Below are 23,443 nucleotides of genomic sequence, written 5' to 3' on the forward strand. Positions count from 1 at the left end.
AATGCCTTGCATATCCTTGCTTCCTCTGTCCCATATTGTTGCTAGTTGAATTTTGCTGACCCAGAAGAAGTGCAGGTCTTGAAACAGAATTCCTCAGTTCCTTTACCAAATCCTTAACCATGGTTGAGTTGCAAACAGCAGTGTTAAGGAGTCTTAATTAGGTCCATCATTAGGATCAAACTGCAAGACTTCCATTAATTGAGTTATTTTGCGACAATTTGAGCTTAACATAGAAACTGATGTTTGTTGTTCACATTAACCAAATACACAGTAATCCTCCTGATGACACACATTTTCCTACACACTTAAACTTGCTGCTGTTGGTTAATATGTGTTTGCTTTCCATGGGACTCTTGCAACAGCTAAAGGAGGTTATGACAGATGCCCCTTCACTCTCTCCACTGTGAGGCAGATTTTCTTGCCAAAATTCAGTTTGCCTGCTTTGGCTGAGCAGCCCCAAGTAGCTTGTTAATTCTTTGTAGTTTGAAAATCTGTTTGTCCCATCCTGACAGTCAGATATAATTTTGGCTTACATATGAATTCATATGTAATTTGACTCTGACAAACGTGGATTGAATAGAGACTGTGGCGGAATGGGCACTGGCTCTCAGTCCGGGCAACTGAGCCGCCGTCAGTGGCCTGCTAGCCCCGCTATCCGCCTCCCACCATCCCTGGTGGGCGTGGCTCACACTCTCTGTCGCTGCCACCACTGACTGATTTGTACACTGCCTGACTGAGGGGCAGTGAGACCCCTCTGGCTGAATTTCTGTACTGGGAAGTGAATTACCCAATCTTTGGTTGAGCCCTGGAGAATTGGCAACCCACCAAAGTCTAGCCTTATCAGTTTCTCCCGGGCTCCCTCCCTTCTTGTAGCGTGCCAAGTGGGTTAGGTTATGTAGTCAGAGCACCACAAGGTTCTTTATATTCAAAAAGTGTAATTTAATAACTATATACAGAGCACTTGCACACAAAGCAGGTAAAGGCACAACACATAGGGGTAGACCCCCCTTTTCAGAACCCCTGGGGCAGAAAATTAAACTGAAGAGAACCGCCGTCTGCTTTCCCTACCACACTGTTCCCTACTCTACCTTAAGGGGTGGTGGTCTCACTGAAGGTTCCTCCTTTATTTCCTTTCTGCTGCCTCCCAGGCCCTCCACATTTAGGGCCTAGGCACCCGGGCTTCACCCAGCAGCAGGAGCCTCTCCTTCTTCAACCAAGAAGGCAACTAACTCTTTCCTTAGAATTGGCTGGGTATTTCTATTCAGGCTCCACCCCTTATTTTCCCCGCGCTTTCTTGGCCCTGGGGCAGCTGGGAGCTGTAGTCCAGGAAGAAGAGCATCCCATACCAAGACTCCTGCAGGCCCCTCCCTGGCCCTACAGCCCATTAAACCTCATGGGGAACATTTTTTTTCCCTTTTAGACAGATTAACTGCAACTAGCACTCATTTCACCCTTGGTAACCATTTCGTTACAGAGACTAGATGGTTATCTCATTACCAGAAGTAACTGCCTTTAGGCATTCCATTCAGATTCAGCAATGGAGGGAAGGGGTCACACCAAGCCTGGATTGCGCATTCCACCTCTTTCATTTACATTTACATGTTCCTCACTCCCTGCACCCTCTTCCCCCTCCCTCACCACCTATATATCTCTGGCTAGTTGCTTCATGCTCTCCATGCATCTGACGAAGAGAGCTGTGGTTCTCGAAAGCTTATGCTACAATAAAGTTGGTTAGTCTTAAAGGTGCTACAGGACTCTTTACTAGACATGGGCACGAACAGCATTACGAACAGAAAAAACCCACAAACAGCCTAATTTGTTGTTCTCAAACAAGCTGTTCATGAGGCCCCATCCTAAACGAACAGGTGGTCATTAAAAGCCTCGTTCGTTGCCTTTGGGAGCCGTTCGGCAAGCCAGACAGTCTGGCACCTGCTGCAATCAATCCCCTTGGCAACCGGAGGCAAGGAGGGACCGAACTCTGTCTGAACTCCTTCTGACTTTCCTTCTGTCTTTAACCCTTCAAAGTACTTCCAGCGGAGAGTCCCGTTTTTGCTACTGTGAAGAGAAAATGACAGCCAACGGGGAGACCCACGGATCATGCCTTTCCCGAGGTGCAACCTCTCTGAAACTTGGGGGGGGGGGGTCTTCAGAGGACAATGAGGACTATGTCACCTGCAAATTTGGTGGGTATTGGACATTGGGAAGGTCAGTTTGTGGGGTGTTTAAAGGGCACGTGCACGTGGCAGGAAAGGGCCCTTTAAACTATCAGCTGGCAGGTGGCAGGGGGGATCCCCCCGCCACCTGCCAGCTGATAGTTTAAAGGGATCTTTAAAGGGCCAGGTAAGTGGGTTTGAGGGGAGGGGGGGCTAAGTGGGGGGTTCTGGCCCCCCACAAACAACAAACATGTCCGGGAACAGTTTGTGTTCGTCCATGTTCGTTGTTTGTTGTTTGTGGATGGCACAGAACGACGAACAGGGTGTTCGGGTTTTTTTTTCTGTTCGTGCCCATGTCTACTCTTTACTATTTTGCAACTACAGACCAACACGGCTAACTCTTCTGGTTCTTCAGGACAGTGATGTTACAATTAAAGCAGATTTCCCTCACTCCATAGAGGAACCTGTCTGACCTTCCCTGTCAGACTCTCTCTCTGGTTAACTATCAGAAACCATCAGCCCTTCCACCGGGTTCTAACTGACCTATCAGAAAGGAGGGAGCAGCCTGTTACTCAAACTCTCTATTCCAAGCAAGAGTTAACTCTTTCTCTCCCATCTTTCTGATTGCTGTCCTTAAAAAGCCTGCTTTCAGGAGGAGTCCATCACAGAGGTTAAGTAGGTTGCAATCTAAAATTGATTTTCCTTGGTGGCATGCCTAAGCAGTTTGCTAGTTATTATTTGTGTCTGCATGTTCACACGAAATGACCAGCAATTGAACGAAGGAATTTCTTACTCTTACTGTAAGAAGAACAGGGAAAGAACTGTGACTTTTCATTCCTTACCCCTTTTTTATAATTCAGTAAGGTTGTGGATAAATAAAATAAAAAGGTGATTTGATGGCCTCGCAAATTAGTTTCTGTGGATGATGCCTCAAGTGGAACATGGAGGAATAGTGGAGGACTATGGAGGACCATGTGGCCACAAGAAGAGGGTGGGTTGAAAAATTAGACTCAATCAACATACTTCTTTCAATATTTACTAAAGGAAATTGTGACATGACAAAAGGGAGGATGCCTAACTTTGAAGTAAAGAATACTAGATGCACACAGGTATTAGGTCTAATAATTTTTAGTTAACCACTTCATGTTGCAGTAGGTTTTGTATTTGCAACCCTTTTAAGTTCATTTTCTTTAAAGCATCTTAATTAAGCTGCAGTGGTTGAAACAATCATTTGGGAAAACACACCTTTGTACTGGTCTGATGTGGGAATACTTTAACACTGAACAAAAGAAAGTAGCTTTTCTTTTTCAGGTCTTTCATGTTCCCAAACTGAGATTGGTGCCCTAAAAATTTCAAAATTAAGTTGGAACCTCATTGTCTGTGGTGATGATTCCTGCGATACACACAATAGATTTCATTCTTCAGCATTTGTTGCAATTCTTATTTGGTGACTGTAACTATATTCTGTTTTAATATTCAGGTACAAACAAAAAATATCTTTAGTGTGCAAATGAGAAAAGCCTTTGGGATACGCTAAGGCCTCCAGGTATTTTCAAACAAGCCATTGTAAAAGTATATGCATATTAGTGTATTTTCCAACTACTTTAAATACTATTGATCTCTGAATTATGTAAAAAAGGTATATGTTATTTCTAGTTCATTTGCCTTTTGAAACTTTTTTTGATAAAGTTAAGCACAGATAAATACTTAATCAGTATTTTTGCGTACTTATGTTTATCATATAAAATCTGGAAGCACTTCAATTGTATAGCAAATGTTTATAGAAAAACATAGTATGTTAAAAAGTAATTAACATCTTTTGAGGGCCTTCTTTCCAATGTTTTAGAGGGATATTAATCCAGAAGGACTTTCCTAATAGCAGATTGCAGCCTCTATCCAGCTAAGTACCGTATGTTTATGAAAGGAACATTATGAAAAGTCTAACCTTAGCTGGATAGGATAAATTGTGTTGGATGGGGAAACATCCACTCCCTGTTAGTGAAAACTGGATTCCTCCTACTCAGCTGTTGAAGAGTATAAAGAAAGGTTGGATTAAGTTATCTCCTCCCAGGATCCAAGATTATGAGTCTCTCTACACGAGACATCTGACACTTGAAGAACGTGTGTCGGGAGATGCAATGTTATCTGGGAAGAGTAGTTTTAAAAGAGAGAGCTGGTGGTAGGGCAAAGGCTTTGCTATATGCTGGAGCTGTGTGAAGGGGCTGTGAAATGCCAGAAGGGAAACTTCAGCCCATTATAACCTCACCAGAGGTCCAAGCCCAGCTCTGGAAAGCAGCTCCAGCCTATTTCCATTCCTCTCTGCACTCTGGTTGCAATCCCACACAGTTTTAAACTAGAGAAATGAAATTGACAGTCTTAGGAGAGGTGAAGATGAAATTAACAAACCCTCTGAGGCACCATCTCCGCCTGCTCTGTCTTTTAAAACTATGCTTCCTGGTTAACATTGCATCTCCCTACACTTGACCAACATGCGCTGAGGTGTCTTGTGAAGAGAAACTCTGTGTGGGGACTCTGAAATTCTTTTCTCCTGGGGCCAATATAAGGTTCAGCTTCTTGGAATATTTTGTAGGCAGTGCTCTTGAAGTTGTTTGGAGTAGAACAGATGTCAACCAGTTTTCCTCCATGTATATTTCCATCCATTAGGTAAGTTTACAGTGACAAATGTTCTTAAATGCTGCTTTAAGATGGGAATATAGAGTAGTGCACCATTCAAATAACATATTTTAAATTTTGCCTGTGTGGTATGTGTGTGAGATGCAGCATTCTTGATGGCCAGATTCGAAATACTGGGCTGAAGTTTTTAATCCCTAGATGACTAGAATCAAAAGTACAATCCCAAACAGAGTTATACCCTTCTAAGCCCATTGAATACAATTGCAATATACTGCAATTGGAAACCATTGAACATTGCTCTTTATTTCTCTCACCCACTTCCATTTTTCAGCTCTTCCTCCTCTTCCATTTGATTCCTGTCTTTAATTCTCCTTTTCCTAGGTTCCTTTCCTCTCTACAAATTTGAGTTTTGCATCTGCACAGTGGTGGCATTCAGAGTGGTGGCTAGCCACGTATCCACTGTCAATACACACTTAATGTTTGCTGCTTTCTTAGGATTATATATGTTGCAGGATCAACATGGGCAGGATATGCGTCATATTAAGAGATCTATATAGTGAGTTTATATGCTGACTTTGTGTCTGTTTGTGACTTTGTGTCATGTATTGTATACTGCGTCGTTGAAACTTGGTGAATCAAGCTACAGATCCCATGTGGCAGTGCAAAATTCTCAGTTGTGATCCACTTTAGAGCACTGAATTAACATGGAAGATGTTTGGCTTTGGTAGTTAGGTGTACAGCTAGAGCGAGGCTGCTATGCTAAACAGGCAAGCCATGTAGCCCCCTCCCAAAAAACCCTCAGCAAGCTTGAGCAAGGAAATACATTTTCTGTCTCTCTTTTACTCACTGTCAGGTGGGCTGAGCAGATGGGGGAAATGAAAAGGGAGAGTTCTGGGAAAGCTGTGTGAGAATGTACATTCGCAAAACACCTTGTGTGAGAATGTACATATGTAATTTAGAACAGTTTCAAATGCTTAAAAAAGAGAAATTTTTCGAGTGTTTGTTTGAAGTTACTTTACACAATTTGCAGTCAAATCAGTATTTGAACAGGGGGTGTTTGCTTAATTAATATAGCTGAAATAAAATACTAGAAGAATGTATATGAAAGAAAGTTGAAAATTAAAACACTGTCTTAGTAGCTCTTTATATTACAACAGTTCTTTCCTGCTTTTAAAAAAGTGGCCATATTCAAATGGTGTCTAGAAATTTACTTGTATCTTGGTGTACTTCCACTTATGAAAGAAATACACAGTTCCTTCATTGTGTCTTACTTAAAATGTTGCTTGTAAGAGAAATGCTTCCTTCCAATAGCTTGTAGGAGAAATCCTTCCAATAAATGTGGGTAAAGATCTAACCAACTGGAATGTGTTTAAACTACTTGGTCTGTTGCGTTTCTAGTCTGAAACAGACTAACACCAATTCTGCAGCCACATGTTTAAATTCATGAGAAAGGCAACTCTATTGATTTTAAGTGTCAGCTTCCTCTAGGGATGGTGGATTATGTCCAGCATGGTCCTCGGAGTAGGACACAGCTTTGTTGCTGGATGAACAATGCTATTCTGTTATTTTCCAGTTTATGTGAGGCTAAGTGTTTATTTGTACTGTCCTACTGAGAAAATATGATGTGGCAAAATTTAAACATTAAGTGATTTATTTCTGATCTTCTAGTTGCAATATCAGGTGAACTTGTTCATATTAATTCATTTAGCAATGCTCATTGATTATGTTCCCTATGTACAGAATAATTCAATCAATGCAAATTTGTCATTTTTCAGCTTACCTCTTTGGTTAATCAAATTATACATTCCAATGTCATATATAGACTGATTACCTATATTGTCGCTGAAAAGTGTTAAATGCAACATATACTTTTAACTTTACTTATCTTTTAGGGTCTTTTTTGTAAAGTGATAAATATTTTCTTTGTGACTGTATATTAAGTTTTTAAATAAGTGCTTTGTTTGTAGTCAGATCTCTATTTATCACTTAGTATGCTGGTTACAATCATACTGCGTCAAGGAGTATAACCTTTACCTCTAAGGTCAAATAATTGTGATTGTTGAAAATTGATGAAATTTTAATATCCCATTTCATTAAAAATTCTCAGAACATTGAACATAAGTCAACATTCCATGGAGAAGAAAGTATTACGCAGCTTGCATGTGTGCATATCTGCATATCGGAGCACAAAATATTGACATGATAATTGCAGTCAAGCCTGAGTGAACAGTGGCCTATGGGAATTCAGCTGGTGTTGTACCAACTGGATGGCTGCTCAGGACACAGTTTGAAATGCAAGGTGCAAGTTAGCACTTTATTCAGCACAGGCAGGCATCATTTAAAAATCCTTGGGGGAAATCCTGGTGATGTGCAGATGTTAAACCAGTCTGTTCTGAAGTGCTGATATTTTTGAGCACTGTACGAAACTTGTGCATTTTACATGAGAAAATGCTTGCAAAATTAAGAAGAAAATATGATACTTAAAATATTCAGGTTAGTAGTGCTTTAACTATAACCTCTTCAACACAGAGCAGTGCATAAAGAATTGTCTGTGTGTAGCTGTTGAAATTGTAATCAAGTCTCATCATTTGGTTTATGAATACAAGAAAGGGAGTTAATTTTTTTTCTGAATTAAGTTTTTTTAGTAGACAAAAGAGTACACAATGAAATACATAATGCAGAGCAAGGAGATAGTTAAATGTTTCAATTTAACAGCAAAGTGTAATACATCATTTCCTCATTCTTAAAATATTGATTACATTATAAAAAAAAGAGTTTACATTCAGTCTCAAATATTCCTATACTTTGTAAATTCTAGTATTTTAAAAAATTCTGTGTACATGTAATTCTGTATTGGCAGTATCATGGTTTTTATTTTAAGCTTAATATACGTTAAAGTGAATATCAAATTAGACCCTGTTTCCTTCTGTTTTTATGGCAATTAGTGGTCACTTTCAGGATTTAGTTTGCAGCACTTGGTAACTAATGCATTTATATAATCAAAGTTAAACACTTCAAGGCTCTTGTTGCATTCAGTAAAGGAGAGCTAACTCCTTCTCCTTCTTAATTTCTTGACTGTTCAATTAAAATCTGGCTGGATCATGCCCATCTTATTTTCCACGAGTTTATATAAGTGTTGTATGTACTTACCTCACTTAATACGTGTGAAAAGGGAACAGCCAGTAATACACTTAATTAACCTTCACCTATTGAGGGCACTCTCCACCACAGCCATCCTCATCCTCATCCCCTATTAAAGATACCTTTTAAATATTTGTAATTCTTCAGATTTGCTGTATGTATATATTCCTGTAGTCAACTAATTTCAGCCTCTAGACTTAACGTTGCAATCCTGTGCAGAATCACTCCACTCTAAGCTCATTGACTTCAGTGGACTGGAATATCTCTGCGTAGGATTGCTTTGTCAATAGGGATCAGTAGTATAAAAACATTCATTTTCAGAAAACTGTTAAGTTCCTTGGCATTTATGCGCTGAAATCTTTATCTTATAATTATGTTAAACCTGATTCTGCAACAGTGTTTGGCTCGGATTTAGAGACCTGTGTGGCTATCTCTGCATGCACAGCAGGTTTGGTGTTCCCACCAGTCTTCCCCACCATAAGAAAAAAAACCCTGTGTTGATTCAGACTGATTTTGAAATCACAGGTGATGTTCCGGAATGTCTTGTGCTGCGATGAAAGGGATTTTGTGCTTGAAGAAGGTGGATTTGAAGTCATGCTGTGTGTGTATAAGCCTTTAATGGAGCTTTTGAGACTCTGGCCATTCTGTATTTTATCATTGTAAGCTGCAATTATCATCTATTTCCAGTTCATTTGAAGGTAGAATTAGCAATAGAACATTCTGTAATTTACATGTTAGTTTATACTGTTGTTTTTAAAATTTATCTAAATATTCTCTGTCACAGCTTCTGAAGGGGCTTAAGTAACATGAAAATCCACTTAGAACACTTACAGCAAATGTAACAGAGGTGTGTGGTACAAAATAACTGCCATCAAAAACAATATTCATGAGCAAGAAAAGAAGGGGGGTACAACCTTCACTAAACTAAACAGAATCAGCAAAAAACCTGAATGAACAGGAGAGTTTTCACTTGGCATGTAAAACTAGCAAGACTAGGTACCACATGAACAGCTAAAGAAAAGGAAATTGTAAAGGCAAGTTGTCACCTCAGATATCATCAGAAATGATCATTTACCACATCTCTGGCAGGGGATGGGGCATGAGGACACAAATAGGTGGGTCTCTGCTGAATATTTTAACTGGTGAGTGTATTGATAATGAAGCATATAATTAGCCAGTTTGGTGTAGTGGTTAAGAGTGCAGGACTCTAATCTGGAGAACCGGGTTTCATTCCTCACTCCTCCACTTGAAGCCAGCTGGGTGACCTTGGGCTAGTCATGGCTCTCTGGAGCGCTCTCAGCCCCACCCACCTCACAAGATGTTTTGTTGTGGGGATAATAATAACATACTTTGTAAACAGCTCTGAGTGGGTGTTAAGTCATCCTGAAGGGCGGTATATAAATAGAATGTTGTTGTTATTATTATTATTATATCCTGGTCTCAAACTGTTTAGTGCTAGGCCGGCACTTTAGTCCTTTGGAAATGTACAGATGGCCAATATAGATCCTCCAGTAATTGAGACTTGAATTCTCAATAACTTAGAGTCAACCATTTTTCTGCCACATTTTGAGCTAATTGAAATATTCAGAAGAAGCTCATGTACAGAACATTGCAGTAATCTAGTGAGATCACAGCATGAAGTTTCATATCATATAGGCTTCAACATACACATCCATCTCCGAGAAGGAAAAAAGCTTACAATTAATATCTGTACATACCTTTAGAAAGAATTATATAACGTTAACCGAAGCTTTGTTTACTAAATTGGCCAAATATAATTGGTTTACACAGCTTTATCGTTTGAAGAGTTTAAGAAAATACAGAAACTTAGAAAAGTGCAAGTAGATTACAATTTGGGGAACCATGACTATGGGGACCAGGGATGTGGGGAAAAATAATTTGGAAATCCTACAGCATTCCTCAAAATCTGCCCTTCTAGGATTCTTTAAGCTCTTTGTGGTGATAGCAAGCTGGCTTTCAACATTCCAGCCTTTCAAGAGCATTTTCAGCCCTATTTATTTTTTTAATGTACAAGGTTATATTTTTCTCCATACTTGAGGAGTCCTTTGGGTAGGAGGAGACTCTTGCTTTGTCTTTGAGTGGCCCTGCTACTGAATTTTGAAATTTAGTTTCTTAACGGAGCGGGTTGTCTGAAGAAAAAATAAAGTCCACACATTAGCAATTTGTCAGATTAAAGCCACTGTATTTTTACCTTGCTCTAATTTTTGTGTTAAGCAAAGGTTAATTGATTGGCACCACAGATTTTTATTTGTATTTATTTCCATAATTTCTCTTCAGCACTACTGCTTTGCATATTTATTATAGGAAAGATAATATTTTATAAACTTCAGCAGAGCACTTTTGAAAATATTTGTGGTTTTTAGAAACTAAGGGTTCTGTTTTCACACCTAATTCATAGTTAAATGCTTCCTCGTCGTCTCCAATATTTCATTTTTGACAACTCATTAAAAATGGGCCAAATCCCAGAAAATATGATCCTGTCATGTTGCATAATATATAGCGTGGGCCATATGCAATAGAAAATTGTTAGTTAATGATTTAGAATAATTTCTCAGATTTTTTGGCTTTCAGTGGCTGGTGAAAACTGACTGTGAAAAATCCATGTGGTTAAATACAGCTCTGTTAAACATTTAAAATAGGCGGTACTCATGGGAAAAGTGATTGGAGCTTAAAACTTGTACAAATTGACAGCCTCTCTTCCCTCCATTTTTCATCCTAAAGAAGTCTGCAAATATTCTTAGCGCACATCATTATTGCTCATCAGTGGTTCTAATTAGCTAAACTCGAGTTTGTCTCAGTCATTGATCATCATCAACTCTTTGACAGTACTTGAATATTTTTTTTCTTATTTGGGTGAACATTTTAATGTATTGTAGGCATGTACAGTGTATATTAATTGAATCAACCATTTTTTCCATGATACCATTTACCTTTACAAGCAAACCTTCTTCTGCTTTCCCCCCTTTCCTCCCGTTTATCATACTTAAAATATAGCAGTGGGTTCAATGATATGCTAGTAGCTTGAAGCATACAGCAGTATTACTTAGCATCTCTTCTGGGAGCTTCCCTGTAATGAGTATTGGAAGATATCCTATGCCACCAGGAGGAGCTAGTGATAAAATTCCATACCAGGTTTTAATTTATGCTAAAGACTTCTAATCACACCCATTGTATGCAAAAATGGAAGCATTTAGACAGTAGTTTTGTGTTTCTGCAATTATTGTGATAACTAATGGAGACACATTCCTGGCCAGTGTGTGGTATTGTCTTTTCTTTGTAGCCTGCAAAAAATTATTTTTTAAAAAGTTAGATATTGGGTGCAGTAGAGAATGGGGGAGATTATGATGCACTATACACAAAATAATCCAGACTATGGTATTCTCTATTAGTATGTATGGATGTGAAAGTTGGACAATGAATAAAGCTGACAGGAAGAAAATTCAATCATTTGAAATGTGCTGGTGAAGAGTATTGTGGGATACTGTGGACAGCCAAAAAGACAAAAGAGCGGATTCTAGATCAAATAAAGCCTGAATTCTCCCTAGAAGCTAAAATGACAAAACTGAGGCTATCATACTTTGGTCACATCATGAGAAGACAAGATTCTCTGGAAATGTCAATAATACAAGGAAAAGTGGAAGGAAGTAGGAAAAGAGGAAGACCTAAAATGATATGACTTGACTCAGTAAAAGAAGCCATGTCCTCCAGTTTGCATGATCTGAGCAAGCCTGTTAATGATAGGACGTTTTGGAAGTCTTTCATTCATAGGGTCGCTTTAGGTCAGAGGCGACTGGATGGCACATACACACACAATTGCTGTTTGCTTCCTGGATGGAGCCCAAGTGGGTGGGTTTATCCTTCTCTTTCTGCAAGGGCGGTGGGCTAGTTAGGACAATCAGCCTTCTTAGTAAGTGGCAGGGCTTTTTTTCCAGTTGGAACGCAGTGGAACGCAGTGGAACGGAGTTCCAGCACCTCTTGAAAATGGTCACATGGTCGGTGGCCCCGCTCCCTAATCTCCAGACAGAGAGGAGTTTAGATTGCCCTCTGTCTAGAGATCAGGGGCGGGGCCACTGGCTATGTGACCATTTTCGCAGAGGGCAATTTAAACTTTAACACACACACACACACACACACGTTCCAGCTGACCCAAAGTGACATCATTGTGCGGTCCTGAGTTCCACCACTGAGTTCCACCACCTCTTTTCCCAGAAAAAAAGCCCTGGTAACTAGAAATCTCAACAGTTTGGAAATCTCAACAGTGTTGCAGTATATGCATGGAATATTGAATTGTTGAGGTGTTAGGCAAGGTTGCTCTCTGGGAAGACCACTTTGAAAAAAGAAATTCCTTGATGAAGGAGAGCCAGTTTGGAGTAGTGATTAAAAGTGCGGGACTCTAATCTGGAGCACCGGGTTTGATTCCTCACTCCTCCACTTGAAGCCAGCTGGATGACCTTGGGTCAGTCACAGCTTTTAGCTTTCTCAGCCCCACCCACCTCACAGGATGTTTTGTTGTGGGGATAATAATGACATACTTTGTAAACCGCTCTGAGTGGGTGTTAAGTCATCCTGAAGGGTGTTATATAAATCGAATGTTGTTGTTGTTATTTGGACAACTAAAGGCTTATTTAAAATAATTTCTGAACAAAGTAATTGAGTGGGAAGAGCTACTTTGGACATACGTGAATGATTCTTCTTCCCTTGGCCATTTCAGTCTGGCTTCAGGCCTGGCTTTGGAAGTGAAACATTATTAGGTGCTCTGCTAGATAATCTTTACTTACAGTTGGACAATAGAAATGCTTTCTTGATGGCAATGCTTGAAGTAAAGAAGTTCAGGGAGTAGGTCCCACTCTTTTAGAAGGATCTGAGGGAGGTCATGATCATGATTTGGCACCCTATATCTGTTCAACGGTATGTGATGGCTCAGCACTCCTGGATTTTTCTATCATCTCTCTTTGCAACTATATACTTGTCTGAAGATAGCAATCTGCTCTCTAATCCTACCTTGCTTTGTTTACTTTATCCAGAAGAACCACCTGTGTTGTGACCTTAGCCGTTAGCCAGATTGACCCTCTTGTACATACTTGGTTTGGTCTTGTTTGTTTCTTGACACATACCAAGATTCCCAGAAGATTCCATGTCTATGGCATAACACTGGTTGAGGTTTTTTAAAACTAAGTTGGAAGTGCTTCAGTATCTTCTTTAAAAATTCCCTTCTCACTGGAATCATATCAGAATCCCAAAGAACCCTGGCTGTAAAGAGAGCAGTATGGGAATGAATGGGAGAGGGCAGGCTCAGGTTGCTTTGAGGGGCCTGTGAAGGCTACCTGCCTAATTTTGCTTTCATTTAGTACCATCACCTTGCTTGTAATCTGCTAGATGCCTCTCTAGGAATCTCTGATCACTCATGTTAACTATTTGCCTGACTTTAAATCATAGCATATGTTCTCCTGCAGCAAGAGAGCACTCGCTATGTTTTCATGTTAAATGAAGGGTTGAAGTGAGTAATTATGGTTTTTCAGAGAAGCTTTTTGTTTCATTAAGGATTAATAAATTCCTTCCATCTCTCATTCTCTCTTTTAAATGGGTGTGTGTTAGTATATGTGAGAGAGAAACTTTTACCAGGAGCCCATTGTGGTTCTCAGCACCACTGGGGAAGGTTGCACAGGAGTCCAAATGGCCATCAGAAGCTGCGGAGAGAATGGCTGGATTCTGCCTTTTTAGGCTTGAGGCCATGCTGGAGGAGGAAGAGAGGAAAGAAATGCTTTGGACTATTTAGTAAAGAGTCCAGTAGCACCTTTAAGACTAACCGACTTTATTGTAGCATAAGCTTTTGAGAACTACAGTTCTCTTCGTCAGATCTGACCAAGAGAACTGTGGTTCTTGAAAGCGTATACTACAATAAAGTTGGTTAGTCTTAAAGGTGCTACTGGACTCTTTACTATTTTGCGACTACAGACTTGCATGGCTAACTCCTCTGGATCTTTGGAATATTTGGTTATCTTGCTTTATGAAAATCCAGAACGGAGAATAGAAAAAGCATTCCTGAAAATGCCATTCTTACACTAAAAGGGTGGTAGAAGGATAGGCTATTTCCTAGAATGAGATGACACCCCTGTGAATATTTTGTCTTTGTGTGGAAAGGAGGCAGACAGGTACAGAGATTTTCTGGGCCAAAGTGGATTTGAAGGAATAATACAGTGCCTATTATTGCTGTGCTATACCATCCACTTTATATCTCTGTTGATATTCTTTCCCTTGGGAAGTCTTTTGGTGAGCTGTGTATTGGAAGGTATTCCTTTGTGGATCCTATCTTTCACAGTCATAGTGAGAATGAAAAGGAAGAGGAATAATTATTACTGCATGTAAAGGCCTCTCTACTGTGTTCATTAATGACACTATGAGAGACTGCAAAACATCGTGTAATGACGGAGTAGGTGTATGTGGCTTATGGAGAGTAGTGGGAAAAGCTCCAGTTGAGTAAAGACAGAGGTGGGGCTTGTCGATTTTACAGTAGGGACCTTATTACCTTTTCCTTATAACATGAGTACTGATTGTTGATCCTTCTTGATCTTTCTGCAAATGGGGGGATGAACAGAGAATTTGCATCACCAAACCTGTAGCCCAGCACAGCTATAATGGCTTGTAAGCAATATTTATTATTTATCAGATGCCCGTTTTTATATAATTTATATGTGCTTAGCTTTTTAAAAATTGAAATAAATGGTTCTGAAAAGACTGTAATTGTATCATGCTCAAGTTTTTGTCTGATTTTTAGACTAATAGTGCCATCTTAAGCAGGTCTATTTGAAATTCTTCTCAAATCTGCTCAATGGGGCTTACTCCCAGGATTGTGCTGGAAATGCTGCAAAGATCTGTGATTGAATGTTAGTGGTTTTAAAAAGAAATAAAAATAGCAGAAACTCCAGTGCTTCTGTGCTTGCGGCTTTATTTTTTGTCTTCCTTGATTCTCTTGGTTTCTTCTTCTACATAAAAAGAGATTATGTTGATCTAATGATCTAGTGATTTTATAGTTTTGCCACCTCTAAGTGTTCTTGTTTTTTTTTGTCTTTCTCAACTTTGATCATTGTTTTTAAAACATCATTGCTTGTTACCAGTGGCAATGGCTAAGTAGTTACTAAATCAGGATTAGATGTGTTATCATTCATTTTAGATAATGTAGTTAATAGTCTGAATGTGTGTTTTTTCCTTCTCACTAAGTATGGCTGCTTTCTGGATAGTAACTAATATAATTTTTAAAGTATTATTTATTTTGGAAAGCAAGCACTTTCCACTGTGGAAGTTTTTGAATCCAGTAAAGATTGTGGATGTTTCCTGGAATAAAAGAAATTCTTAAAAAATGTAGTTGCTAAAACGCTCTTGACCAAAGTTCAAGATAGCTCATAAGTGATTTGTGTGTTCCCTATTTCAATTTCTATGAATACTGTATGCTCAGTGATCCTGTGTTAAGCAAATGTATTATTTTAATACAGTGATAACCAATTTTAATTTGGCTTAAGAGGACTAGATTCTTGCCAGCCAAGTTGGTCAGGAGCTCTTCAGACCTGACATTTTTCTCCCCCCCCCCCGCCCTTCCCCAGTGTTTGGCTGTGAATCCTGTGGTCTCCAAGGCAGGGATGGGATTGGCCGTGTAACGAGTGACCTTGCTTTTGTTATGTAAGCAAGGCCAATGCTATGACCCAATCAGCATTTCATGAACTGGAACAGGTCAAAACAGCTTGAAGGATTTTAACTCCTAGATGGCTATCAAAGTAGCCTGCTCAGGGAGGAACAGCAAAAAGCCATCCACACTTGGTCGCCATTGACAGGGAAGTGTCTTCCTGTCTGACACCTTTGGTGCACATGGCACAAGAGGTCCCTGCATCATGCTTCTAGCCCTGCATACAGCCCCAGGTGATGTGTGCTGAATGCAAAGCCCATGTGGTCCTGGAAAAACACTTTATTGGGCTGACACCCCACCCCACCCCAGTTTCTGTGTAGTTAAAGATATGCCCTTTCCTTCCCATGGATTTTCTAAAATAAAGCATAGCAAGAAAGGGGTCTTTTTTCAGCTTTCATCTATGAACCTTGGAATGCTTGGCCTCTCCTCACAAGGAAGACATGATGATCAGAGGATCCTAACCTGTTTTAAACAGAACTGTACTTTTCTAAGTTCTGTGATTTCCTTCCCAAGTTTCCCTCATTTATCTGTTTGTGCTTAGAATAAGCATGTAAAAATGGGTGTTAATTTTGAGACGTAATACACTTCATTACCTATGGGCAGGAATGGTTGAGGAGAGAGGCATTTGCTTTGCTAGAGACAAGGGAATTGCCCCGGCCCCTCTCTTAGTGCAAAGAAGGGACTTTTTCTATCCTACACATGCGCACTCCAGAAGCAGAGAGCTAGGACTGCCCTGGAAGAGAGTTTAACCTTTCCAGATAGTAGAAGTATTATCCAGGAACAGAGGGTCCAAAGATAGTAGGTGTCATATATGAAGTCTTTTCCAATGTATGGGCCTCACAGTGGATTCTGCGCTCCTTTACGAGGCACATTTCTCTTAGTCTGCATATTTCAGGGAAGGGGAAGGTTGCCTCTTAACTCAAAGTCATCACAGGTCATTGGCTAAGTGAGGAGTGGTGGCCTGTCCATGTGCAACCTGGCTCGTGGAGGTGGCTTGACAAAACGGCAAGAGGCCAAATGCAGGCCCATGGATCATGAGTTTGTTTACTTTCATTTTTTAAAACTTTTATTAGCAGTTTTGAAATAAGAATAAAACATACAAACATGAGAAAAAGAAGGGGGAAACCAGCAAGAAAAGCAAAGCAAAAAATAAGACAGAAAAAAAGGCGGGGGGGGGGGGGTTAGTAGGAATATATTCCAATTTTCCACTTGACGTCTAATAACAATACATGTACAAGGGAATATGAGGTCACTTACTTTCAGAGGAAAAACAATAAGCCAGCAGTAGGTAGGATGAAAGCAGACAGAGAAAACCTCTACTCATCCCCACGTTGCTTGGCAGCTCTCCCTACCCCTCCTCCTTGCCAACTGTTGCATTGACACAAAAGTGCTGAGGCAACCAGAATCCCCTTCCCCAGCCCCTTTCTCCACAGCTGAATGACCGCATTGCTGCTCAGCTGTGGAGAAAAATAGCTGTTAAAAGATCAGTCTCCTCTTTCCCTTGAGTGGCACTACCACTACGCTGTGGGGAGGAGAAGCTGTTAAAGGGCTGAAGGGGATGGGGAGGGAAAAGCAGAGCTTAGCTGTGCCTCCTTGACTAGAATGGCTGCAGAAAGAAGTTCCATATGTTCTCTTGCCCATTTCTTGAGAAATGGGGGGATTTTTTTGCTCCAACTGAAAGAGGAAAGCCTTAAATGCCACATATCTTGTGTTCAGAATGAGCATGATGTTGGGAAAGCAAAAAGTAAAAACTAAAAATCTTGCAGCAGTTGGGGAAGGTAGAGCAGAAGCTGCATACAGAAGACATGAAAGTTCAAAATCCTGTAGTATAATCAGGTTGTTAGTTTTGTTCAAAAACTCTATTCAAGCAGAATAAACAGCGAATGAGATGAATGCTGCTCAAAAACTTACACCCTTTTCTCCTTCTGCATATCATAACTAGCTAAAGTTATGCAAGTTGAAATTTTTGCCACATCTGGAACTTGATTGAGAAGATAGTGTAAGTAATCATTAGGGAACAAAACATCTTTCCCCCAAATCCGCCAGTTGCTGACAGTTTTAACACAGTATACCGATGGGAAAATAGCTGTGTTCTTCAAGATGTTGCACTTAATGTATCTCCAACATGAAACTATGGTTTCTCTGATATCAGTAATGACATGGGGGCGGGGGGGCTCATCAGGAAAGATAGTGCACAGATATTTTTAAAAGTAACATAGTCTTGGTACTGCAAGCCCTGTTTCATTTAGGATAAAGTTGTCTTCGTTGTTTGGTGATAAAATTTGCTGTCACTTGCCATATGTTCCATGATTAATTCTGCAAGGGCTGTCAGCCTTAGATAATTTAATTTCCTATGCTTTAAAATGACATTCATTATTATCAGGACATGAAAAATTCAAATGATTAATGGCAAATTATGACTAATAAGTGTCAATATATTTTTGTTTCTAGAGAAAAGCAGAAAGCTGAACTCAAGGACAGGAAGGTTTTGGAGATTTTGCAAGTCAAAGACAGCAAAATACAGACATTGGAACAGGTTAGTATTATGTTTAAGCTACAGGTGAGAAGAATATTGGTGTCATTTAGCTGAACCTGCACTGAGTCCTGTTTTCTAGTGTCTCATAGAGGGGTTGCTCAAGAGCCTAATCCTGGTTTTCATGTACCAGCAATTAGTCCTCACAGTTTCCAGTCCAGAGTGTAGTGAGGGATGTGGAAAGACTGACAGCTATGGCAGTGGAGTTTGGTGGCCGTATATTTATGGAGCACGAGGGCTAGCTGTTCAGTCTCCATTTCAGCCTCTTATAAAATTAGTTGCTGACCAAGAGAGTAAACACAGAAGATTTGATCGGGTTCAGAGCATCAATATACAGTGCAGTGTTTTAAGTAGAAATACATCTGGACCATTTTCCTTACATCATCGATACTGTACAAGAAGATGACAGTCTTTATTTCATCCCTTTATACTGCATGTGCCTCACTTATGCTATTTGTCTTTGGAAAACATTTCCCTCCTCAAGCCTTCCTGAAAATAGGCTCACATAAAAATTTGCCAGCGTCTTGGTCATTGTCCTACTTCTGCTATTTTGTTTCTAGAGCATTTTTCCCCTTTAAAAACGTTTGACAGATTTTCCCCCCTATTGTACTCTTTTGTTCGTTAACTTTTTAAATGTCTTGCTAATTTCCTCTGCTTTTTCTTTTAGCAAAAATTTAGCGTGACTACTTCATAAGCCATGACTTGGGTTCCAGGATTAAACACCGGCTCACTATTTTATGGAATTGTGAGACACTGGAGAAGTAAATGCATATATATGTTTATTTGCCCAAATCTGCATTCTTTTAGGAGGGAAAGAAAATAGAGCCTGCAATTCTGGGAAGAATAAATGTTCATTGAATATGAATGAAGATTAGAACAGAGACAGAAAGGAAAGCTGCTGAAAGTCTATGGAATGATAGCGAAGCTCTTTATCTCATTGTTATCCTAACCTTGCCTTGAGAATCTCAGGGCAGTGTACACACCATCTTTACAGAAATCCTGATGGGTAAGCTGGTCTAAGAGAGAGCCAAGCCCAAAGGTCGCCCACGACATATCGGGATTACATCCCAGGCCTTCTAGGTTTACCTTCATCCACCACACCTGAATGGCCTTGGACTCATGACCTTTTAGACAGATACCTTCCATTCCGAGGGCCGTTTTGTAGATGATGTGGTAGCAGACTTGACTTTATTACCAAATACACAGTGTGTAGGGAAATGCAGCTGGTCTAGAATCCTTGACAATCTGTTTGCAGATGTGTTTGACTCATTCACACATTACATTTTCAGGTGTGCTTGTAAATCAATTTAAGTGTATATGTAGCAACATAATATATGATGTTGTACTCAGACATTGATCCAGCCTTCTGAACTGAATGTTATTTCAGAGATTTTTTAAAAAACTTCTTGTTGCAAAGTAGACTGTTTGGAAATGCTATTTCTAGAAAAATTCTCATTCTGGATAGCTGTGCTAGAGCAATTTTGTTCGTTTGTACTTGCTCCAGATATGAGCGTCCTGCGGCTATCAACATTCACTCAGATTTATGTCTCGCTTTATTCAATAGGACTTACTGCTGAGTTGGTTTGCATAGAATTTTAGCATTAGAATTATTCTGAAATGATATTGCTGTCTAAACATAAATAAACAGTAATTTAAAACCACCATAGTAAACATAGTGGATGATAAATTGAAATGCAATATATGTATTTCTGCAAGCCCATGTTTCTCGTTTTTTAATATTCAGTTTTCAATGATCCTGTTAGTGCTGAATGCAGCCACTTGGATGCAGCAAAGTATCTACTCAAAACCCACTAAAACTGCTCATAATCTTTTCCATGTGTTTATTCTAAACTTAAACGTTCATAGAAAAATGTCCAGAACAGAATACTGAGGGTTGTTTTCACACATCGTGTCTTCCAGGTAGCTTCTTTCATAAACACGGATTAACATTCACTAGTCAGACTACTTGCCTGTTAGTTAAATGAACCATGACTTGGATTGCTCCTCTTGAGTCTGTAGCAAACTAATCGCTGTACATGTAGAGAGCCTAGCCATGCCCGCTGTCGGGTTGTAGGTTTTCCAGCATTATTTGAAATGGAGTTTCATGATGCATTTTCATATTTTTAAAAGTTATTACATTTACTTTACTTATCTATTTATCACATGTTAAACTAACCCATTTTCCAAGGAGCCAAGCTGCTATGCCAGTGTTTGTAGCGATTAGGTAGTTCATATCCTATACACTTGAATCAGCAGAATGAAAAGCACAAGTGAAGAAAGTTAATTGTATTGGCGGGAGTGGGGGAGTTACTCGCTAAACTTTTTATAGGATTTGTCAGATCAGCAACCAGGATTCTGTTTTTGCTTTTAAAGTGGCTGGAAAGGAATAGGTAGATAGATGATTAGAAGAGGGGTGTATGCTAAGTGAAAGGTACAAAGCAGAGGGCACTCTGGCAGCATCATGCAGGTACTCATTTGCTGACTGACCACCTGTGCAGGACTGATTTTTTTGCTCTGAAAATGACAGAGGAATCAGGGTGACTATTGTTACTTTGCTTCTGCAGCTCTCCTGTGTTTCTGAACGCTGCCTGACAGAGAGCAGAGTAAATGGTGTAGCCTTTCTCCCATAATTGTATCCCTGTGCTGGATGTGTGAGTGGATGCACTTGTTAGATTTTGCCTGTATGGGAACTCTCAAAGGGACCCAGGTCCTGCTGGAACCTAAAAGGCAACACTGAAAGAATACCTGGAGTCTGACTATATACTGTTTCTACTTGTGATCCTGAGTGGCATGTAGATCACTATCTAGTACTATGACAGCTGAAAAGCATCCATTGCCTCTGACATGCAAGAGTCTCATGGAGATGATAGTGGATAGTATCTGTAATTGTTCAAATGCAGCATGTAAAGCAGTTTATGGTAACCTAACCTGGACATGGTCAGGATATGCATCGTCATGGTTAGATCTTGTTTCTCAAGGAAGGCAAACTAGCCAAACTTGGTAAAAGGTGCATTGTAACACAGAGGGCATCTGTATCTGCAACCTGGATTTAACATCAGGCTGTTAACCTGACTTTTTAAAGGAAGTACAATCTGCCCAGAAAAGGCTGAATTTTAGCTCCTCTGTAAGTATCACCATTGACCCAAAGTGCCTTGGTCTTGTTTGTATTTAGTTTCAGTTTTTTTACTGTAATCCAGCTCTTTGGGATGTTTCAGGCATCGCTTTAGGATGTTCTCTGCCTTACAACTTAAGTGCAGAGATATTAAGTTGCATTATCTTCTACATATTAACTCCACAACTCTGGATTGCCTCTCCCAGCTGCTTCATGATGATTTTAAATGGCTTGGGAGATAAAAAATAAAATCTTGCAGAATCTTGTAACGTTAATGCTATGGGCTCAATCTTCCCAGCACTACCTTCTGGAATTATTTAGTCAAATATGAATGGGGCTGCTGAAATATGGTGCCCCAGTACCCAATCCAGCTATTCACCAAAAAGGTTGATGTTATCAAAGACTTTTTAAAATATTCAGGAGAATCAGTAGGGGCACTGTCTATGTTTGGAGGACTGAGGCAGTTTCTGTCGCAAAACCAGGCCTGAAGCTTTTCCCCATCATAGGCCTCACCTATAGAATGGGCTCCCGGTGGAGGTGAGGGGGGGCGTAGAGGTGTTTACCATCTGTAGAGGTGTTTACATGGCTAGTAGGAGTATTTTATTTGCCAAGACTGTCAGTGGGGTGACATTGTTTCTTTGCCAGGATTTTCTTCAGAGAGTGGCAATTTTGATGTGAAGATTTAAGGCTGAAGTGGAATCTCTGAGGTCTTGATGCCGCAATCTGCCTTTGTATGTAAGGCAGCAACTGTAATTTTGTTTCTTGATATCAATTTCTAGGCAATATTGTGGAATAAGTTCTGCCCTGTTTTCTCTAACCAAGTTAGCTCCATATTGTCAATTTTTCCAAATGTTCCCTTTCTTGAGGACAGAGCAGGTGTCTTATCTTGGGCCCCAAAACTTGCCACACTTATGTATCTCTTTTTTCCAGCAAAAAATATTTAAATACATTCTGTTTATCTGCTTCTTATTTATAGGGGGCCCAATGTCTTAGGAAAGTAAATAGCCAGTGGATCTCCTAAATCACAAGTGTGTTGTTATGCATATATTTCTGTTGTAATTTATTGAATGTCATACATGGTTATATGTTCAAAATGTTTGTATTAATGTTATAACCTGGAAGATAAATATCTAATAGTGTTACAAAGACTGATTTTTGTATGCAAGGTGATTTTCAATTCATGAACAGTATTCTGCGGCATCTTTTGGAAACTTAATTGGCATCTCTCGTTTACACACAGCCCTTTGGTCATCTTGACATTTGGGTCAATCCAAGTCATTAAAACCAGCCTTTCTTGCTTTAGCAGAAAACTGTGTCTTCAGCCCTCAGTAAATCTCAAATATATAAATAAAAACTTAAATAAATTAACATCACAACAAATGTAAATGTTGAAATAACCTTCCAGTGGTTTCATATAGGGATCTGTGTTCTGGGTTCTGCAACTGGTTTAAAAACTGGATTTATGCTGATCCAACATAATTCAGCTAATCCGGATCACACCTCAGAGCCCCAGATTGGATCCACGCACCCAGACTCGCTAGGCTGGATTATCCGGCTGTAGGCAGCTGCCATAGCAGAGGCAGAGCAGCAGTTAGTGAATGAGAGGACAGCAATGGTGAGAAGATAGTGGCGTAAATTGAGGCAATCTCCACTTGCAGCTGGAGAGTAGGGGAAGAAGCAGCAAGCAGAGTAGATTCCTATCCAATCCTGCCCCTTCACTACCACCTGAGCTCTAAAAGAGCCCTTCAAGCTGCTACCAGCTTCTTTTAATCTCTGCGGTTTGGCAAGCCTAACCATCTTCCTTGTTTCAGTAAAGGGAGTTTCTATGGGATTTGCTGGTTCAACCTTGGGATTCTCTGGTTTGACAATAAGCTTGCAAGGGAGTTTGAATGTCAAACCAGAGAATCTTGAGCAAGGGGGTGGGTACCAGCTGCATACTTTAAAAGCCTTGGAAATGTTTCTTCCATAGGAAGCAAAGGAAAGTGGCTCGGGGTAGCTTGTTCAGGGGCCCATAGAATTTAACCCCATGGTCCAATCCTTCTGAAGATTTGGGGGTCTTTAGTGGACAGACAGGAGGAGGTGTGTGACAAACTCAGCTTTACACGCTGAGATTTCCAGTAGGAGGGTTATGATTGACATGTTTCCTCCCCCCTTGTGGCTGGCCTGGAATG

The 23,443-nt window shown here is 40.0% G+C and overlaps 1 protein-coding gene across 1 annotated transcript in view; it reads left to right on the plus strand.

Moving 5' to 3' along the window:
- CNTLN (centlein) overlaps positions 1-23,443 on the plus strand; it is a 282,369-nt gene that overhangs the window by 44,030 nt on the left and 214,896 nt on the right. The window contains exon 3 of the mRNA XM_054986823.1: positions 18,079-18,163. Within this exon, the coding sequence (XP_054842798.1) occupies positions 18,079-18,163 (85 nt within the window). The remainder of the gene's footprint in view (positions 1-18,078; positions 18,164-23,443) is intronic.

Source organism: Eublepharis macularius, chromosome 8 (genome assembly GCF_028583425.1).
Source record: "Eublepharis macularius isolate TG4126 chromosome 8, MPM_Emac_v1.0, whole genome shotgun sequence".
Taxonomy (NCBI): domain Eukaryota; kingdom Metazoa; phylum Chordata; class Lepidosauria; order Squamata; family Eublepharidae; genus Eublepharis; species Eublepharis macularius.